Source organism: Anarrhichthys ocellatus, unplaced genomic scaffold, assembly GCF_004355925.1.
Source record: "Anarrhichthys ocellatus isolate YVR2014 unplaced genomic scaffold, GSC_Weel_1.0 scaffold509, whole genome shotgun sequence".
Classification (NCBI taxonomy): domain Eukaryota; kingdom Metazoa; phylum Chordata; class Actinopteri; order Perciformes; family Anarhichadidae; genus Anarrhichthys; species Anarrhichthys ocellatus.
In genome coordinates this window covers 25,398-31,867 of record NW_022280483.1, presented here as the reverse complement: position 1 = coordinate 31,867, position 6,470 = coordinate 25,398, and the positions used below count along the sequence as shown (strand labels likewise).

General features: G+C 40.9%; 1 protein-coding gene across 1 annotated transcript; it reads left to right on the top strand.

Moving 5' to 3' along the window:
* Positions 1-828: 828 nt before the first annotated feature.
* On the top strand, positions 829-3,989 carry LOC116401535 (integrin alpha-3-like; the record flags this gene model as incomplete). The annotated part of the gene is made up of 10 exons (XM_031879989.1): positions 829-965; positions 1,040-1,146; positions 1,234-1,326; positions 1,420-1,479; positions 1,630-1,783; positions 2,242-2,435; positions 2,517-2,605; positions 2,687-2,820; positions 3,733-3,810; positions 3,914-3,989. Coding segments are annotated over 10 exons (1,122 nt in total), but the record flags the coding sequence as incomplete, so codon positions are not given.
* Between the last annotated feature and the right edge of the window lie 2,481 nt (positions 3,990-6,470).

Genomic DNA, 6,470 nt, shown 5'->3' with positions numbered 1-6,470 from the left:
CATATTGATTGACATATTGATTGACAGAATGACTGACATATTGATTGACGTATTGATTGACAGACTGATTGACTGACTGATTGACATATTGATTGACGTGTTGATTGACGGATTGACTGACATATTGATTGACAGACTGATTGACGTGTTGATTGACGTGTTGATTGACATGTTGATTGACGGATTGACTGACGTATTGATTGACAGACTGATTGACGTGTTGATTGACATGTTGATTGACGGATTGACTGACGTATTGATATACTTATTGATTGACATATTGATTGACGTATAGATTGACGTATAGATTGACGTATAGATTGACGGACTGATTGATGGACTGATTGACGTGTTGATTGACGGATTGACTGATAGACTGACTGACGTATTGATTGACGTATTGATTGACATATAGATTGACGTATTGATTGACGGACTGATTGACATATTGATTGACGGATTGACTGACATATTGATTGACGGATTGACTGACGTATTGATTGACAGACTGATTGACATACTGATTGACGTATTGATTGCCGTATTGATTGACGTAGTGATTGACGTATTGATTGACGTATTGATTGACATTGATTGACGTGTTGATTGACGTGTTGATTGACGTGTTGATTGGCAGATTTACATATTGATTGACGTATTGACTGACTACTTAACTTACTAGTCAACTGATTCATTAATAATAATGAAATTACTGAAATGATCATAACTCGCTGACTGATTAACTAGTTACTGTCTGTCTACCCATCTAACTGACTGACTACACAGTTAACTAGCTAACTAACCCATCTCCTCTCTCTCTCTCTCCAGGCGTGCGGTCATCGCTTCGTTAAACTCTACGGAGCGTTCAGGCTCAGACACGTGATTGGTCGCTGTTATCTCCGTGGAAACGACCTCCAGTACGACGTCACGGACGTCCACTGGCCAAACCCCGACCAGCCCTGCAGGTAGGTCACATGACGTGAGGGTCACGTTATGCGAGGTGTTTCCTGTTAGTGAACCTGTGCTTGTGTGTGTTTAGTCACCTGGGTGATGTCAGCGGTGAGGTCATGTGTAACATGGGGATCTCTGCCTCCATCACGCAGAATGAGGTCATCGTCGGCTCACCTGGAAGCTACGAATGGCAAGGTGACGTTCTTACCTGTGGGCGGAGTCTAGAGTCTGTGTTCAGTTATCAATGTGTGTCTGTGTGTGTGGGTGTGTTTGTGTGTGTAGGAAACGTCCATGTCTCCTGGATGAACCCTGACGTGGTTTTTGACACCCAGAGGAGCTCCTTCCCCAACATGCAGCGCAGGAACATTTATATCGGTGAACTGTCCCTTAAATGTTCCTCCTCTTCATCGTAATGTGTGTTTATGTGATGTATTATTAATTATTGATTGTGTGTGTGTGTGTTTACAGGATATTCTGTTGCTCAGGCTCGTCGTCTTCTCTCTCAGGATGATGAAACCATCGTAACAGGTGAGAACTGATCAACCAGCTGATTGACATATTGATTGACGGACTGATTGACGGACTGATTGACGTATTGATTGACATGTTGATTGACGGATTGCCTGACATATTGATTGACGGACTGATTGACGGACTGATTCCGGTATTGAAAACCAGGAGCTCCTAAGGACGGTAAAGACGACGCTCGTGGCTCGGTGCTGTTGGCTGTGAAACGGGCCGACAAACTGCTGACTCAGCAAACTCTACGCGGGGAACAGATGGGCTCGTACTTCGGTAATGCCGTGGCAACCGCCGACCTCGACAACGACGGGTAACGGAGGATTCACACGAGGTCACTTCCTGTTTGTCGTCTTCTTTCTGTGTTCCAACATCTGGAAACAACACAAACTCATTTTTGTGGAACGTTTCATACTAAACTCTTGAAAAAGGTTCATTCGGTGACTTTAGTTCTAGGGATTATTGTTTAGCGTAAATATTAAGTTCTCTTATAAACCATTGAAGTACTTAATATGAAGTTATTATTACAGACTTGAAAAGAGTGTTTGATGATGATACACCACAGCCAAAAGTCTAAAAAACTTTAAATGAGATGTTTTTTCTTGAAACTTAGAGTTTAAAATGTGGAGATTTAGAGAGCTGTTCTTCAAAATAACCCAAAATATAGTAAACATATAATATTTACTGGAGTCAGCAAATGATCCATCCAGTCTAAAAACGAGTCTCTCTTTGTAATCAAGTTAAAGTTATCTCTATTTTTTCCTCCTGTAGGTGGAATGATCTGCTGGTGGGCGCTCCTTTTTACTTCCATCGTCAGCAGGAGGCGGGCGGGGCGGTTTATGTCTACATGAATGCGGGGGGTTGGTTTGATTCCCGGCCCAGCGTGGCGCTGAGAGGACCGACCGGGTCAGCGTTCGGTATGGCTGTCGCTGCTGCTGGAGACCTGAACCAAGACGGCTTCCAGGGTGTGAAAACAAACTGAGATCACAATGAAGTGAATGTTTGAGATGTGTAATGAAGAAGCCCACCTGTTTGTGCCCTTTCAGACTTTGCAGTCGGAGCTCCTTTCCATGAAACAGGAAGTGTGATGATCTGGACCGGGAGCCGCGGTGGTGTCGCTACAGAACCAAGCCAGGTCTCCCAGTAAATCCCCCTCAGTATGATACCAGTCAATGTGTAGATCACACCTGAGACCCCCTTCTGGCTCCCTCTGCAGGTGATCCGGGGCAGCCGGGTCTCTCCTGTGTTCAGGACCTTTGGGTACTCTCTGTCTGGAGGTCTGGATGTTGATGGGAACAAATATCCAGACCTGCTGGTCGGCTCTCTGGACGACACCGTCGCTCTGCTCCGGTACCTCGAACCCTCCAATCACACAACACAGTCTGTTACTATCAAGTCACTTTGTAGTTTTACATTTTATTTCTTTCACCTAGATCCACATTTCACAGTAAAAGGGCCAGTAACTAGCTGTAACTATCAATTACTACCTCTAACTATCAATACTACCTCTAATTAAAGCTACAAGCAGCGATGTACGGGCCCTCGCACCTTCCCGTGTCTCGGGGGTACTGGCGGGATGCCGGCAGACGCAGGCGTGAATGTCTTCGACCTTCGGACAACACGTCCCAGAGTTCATTGTATTTTTCCGCTTGGACTGTGTGATGCTGGAAAATATGTAGTGCAAAAATGTTTAAATCTACATGTGATACATCTGCGTACCAAATTTTATACATCTAGGTGAAACGTACTGTGAGGGCTGCATCGTCGAAATATTGTAGGGGGCGCTATCGAGCTGACTTGCCACTCTGAAGCATTAAAATCACATCAGATAACTAATTTCAGGATTTTAAATGTGTATGACAAGTTTGATTATGTTTTGAGCATTTTTAGCCCCTCAAAAACATCTTTGTTTTTGGTTGATTGATTGTTTGGTTGGTTTGTTGATTGGTTGTTTGGTTGGTTGGTTGATTGATTGTTTGGTTGGTTTATTGGTTGGTTGATTGTTTGGTTGGTTGGTTTATTGTTTGGTTGGTTGTTTGATTGATTGTTTGGTTGTTTGATTGTTTGATTGATTGATTGATTGATTGTTTGGTTGGTTGGTTTATTGTTTGGTTGGTTGTTTGATTGATTGTTTGGTTGGTTGATTGATTGTTTGGTTGGTTGATTGATTGTTTGGTTGGTTGGTTTATTGGTTGGTTGATTGATTGTTTGGTTGTTTGATTGATTGATTGGTTGATTGGTTGGTTGATTGATTTTCCTCAGAACTCGTCCAGTCCTTCACCTCAATAAAACCGTCAGAGTTTCCCCGGACGTCGTCGACCCGAACACTTGTGACTTCTGGTGAGATTCAAATCTACCAGCTGCTAACAGCTAACAGGCTAACAGCTAACTTGCTAACAGCTAACAGGCTAACAGCTAACAGGTTGACTCACTGTGTGTGTAGTATCCAGGTGGAGGTGTGTTTCTCCTACATCTTCAGCACTGGAGAAAAGAGCGACAGAGACAACATCAGTAAGTAAACAGTCCTTTTTTATTTGACTAACATTTATGATAATTATATGCATAGAATCATATTAATATATTTATTGTAATTATAATTTATAATAATCGATAATCTGACTGCAGTTTGGTGCTGCCGTTAATAGTCACTTGTTTGGCTGATCAAAGAGCTGATTGGCTGATTTCTTTTGACAATGTTTGTTTTGTTTTATTCAATGTAAAATTAAATGATTGTGTTACATACTGTATCAACAAATACATATTGGGTGGCTGATAATAATAATAAGTAATATTAACAATACCAGATATACACACAATCTCCATATATATAAAGATATACATATTAGTGCTGGGCAACGATTACAATTTTTAATCGCGATTAATCGCATTGTTATGCACAAAGTTCAATAATGAATTCAAAAGTAGTGTATTGCGCACTTTTATTTTAAAGTACTGCTATATGAACATAAGGTCAATAACATTTGGTTTGTAAACACTTTAAACACATCAGGTTGTTGTTAGCAGCAGTGTTCTCTTCACACAGCAGCAGTTCTATCTCTTCACTATCTGTGCTCATTGTGTGACTGTATGTGAAACGTTCCACTGCTGTGCAACAGGAACATGTTTCACACATTTCATCTACATGTGTGTGTTGTGTCTTCATGACAGTCAGAGCATGTGAATGCAGCTCTACTGTTCATCAATATAATGCTGCAACTCCGAGGTGATGATGGTGACCCAGCGATCAAAGAATAAAGACACTTTACCCACAATTTAGGTGTATTTTCCCTTTAACTCACGAGATGCAGCATGTTTTATACTTAATGTGAATATAATTCATACTTTGTTGGCATCTTATTCTGAAAACCGGATGTTCGTCTGGATAAACCGGATGTTGTCTCACGTTAATCTTTCTGCTAACAAAGTCCTTCTCTCGCTCCCGATCTGTGCCGTTTAAATGTGCTTACTGTGAATTTCAGCATATAGGTGCACTAACATGTAACTTAATTAATGAATGTGGGTTAGGGGTTACTAATACATATATATAGTAGTGCTGGGCAAGTTAACGCATTATTATTGCGTTAACGCATTCATTAATTAACGCCGACAATTATTTTATAGCGCGTTAACGCATTTTTTTTATTTTGAAAGTCCGTGGAGGAAGTCTTCAGCAGACTCTTATTTGTTTTAATAAGTGTTTGCAAACCAAATGTTATTGCCCTTTTGTTCATATAGCAGTACTTTTAAAATAAAGGTGCGCAATACACTACTTTTGAATTCATTATTGAACTTTGTCATAACAATGCGATTAATCGCAAAAAATCCATGTGATGAAATATTTGAATCCTTGCCCAGCACTAATATATAGATATTTATATTTATTCATCCCGCATTTGACCCATCCCTGTACAGGGAGCAGTGGGCTGCTGAGAAGCGCCCGGGGAGCGGTTAGGGGTTCAGTGTCTTGCTCAGGGACACTTCAGCACAGGACTCATAGCAGCCGAGGATCGAACCGCCGACCTTGCGGTTACCGGACGACCCTCTCTACCCCATGAGCCACGGTTGCCCTGTATCTGTCCCTAACCTGACAGATTGTTTATGACGACGCGATGTAACGAGTCTGTTAATGTTCAGCAGCCGCTAATCAGCATTAACCAGCTTCCTGTGTGTGTGTGTGTGTGTATGTGTGTGCTCTCAGCTAATTGGCCAACCTGATTGATTGAACGGAAAAAGCTGTCAATTACCACCTGCTGTTAATCAACAGTGACACACACACACACACACACACATCAGATGACATCATGCTGTGTCCTTGTGTGTCCTCGGCTTCTGTGTGTTTCTGTGAATAATAAATCACATTACAGAGAATGATACTGTTACATCTGAGACACTCACACACACACACTCAGTATTCCTCATGGAGCTCTGTGTGTCCTGCTTCTGTCTCATTAATTTGACCAATCAGAGACGAGGTCACTCTGTTGCTACGACACCAAACATCCACACACAGATACACACACACACACACACGATAAGACAAAACTCTAAAACACAGAATGAATGCAGTGATAAATAGATATATAAACCCTCATTTTAATAATGAATAGAGATGTAAATATGTGCCATAAACCAGGAAGTACTCAGATTACTGCAGTAAAAGTAGAATTACCACATATACTCCATATCCAAATACTACAAGTAAAAGTACTGCATTCAAAATGTGACTTGAGTAAAAGTAGAAAAGGATCAACATCAAAATACCAAAAGTACAATTACTCCTCATGCACAATAATATGTATATTCTATTATTATATAATATTACCTTTAATGTTGCAGCTGGTGAAGGTGGAGCTCATTTGAATATAAATATATTGACTATAAACTTCTATAATCTAATACATCATAATCATTTAGTTAATTATATTTTCTATTGATTATCTGAATCCTTAAGTATCAACTGAGTCACTGCTTCACTGAGTCACTGCTTCACTGAGTCACTG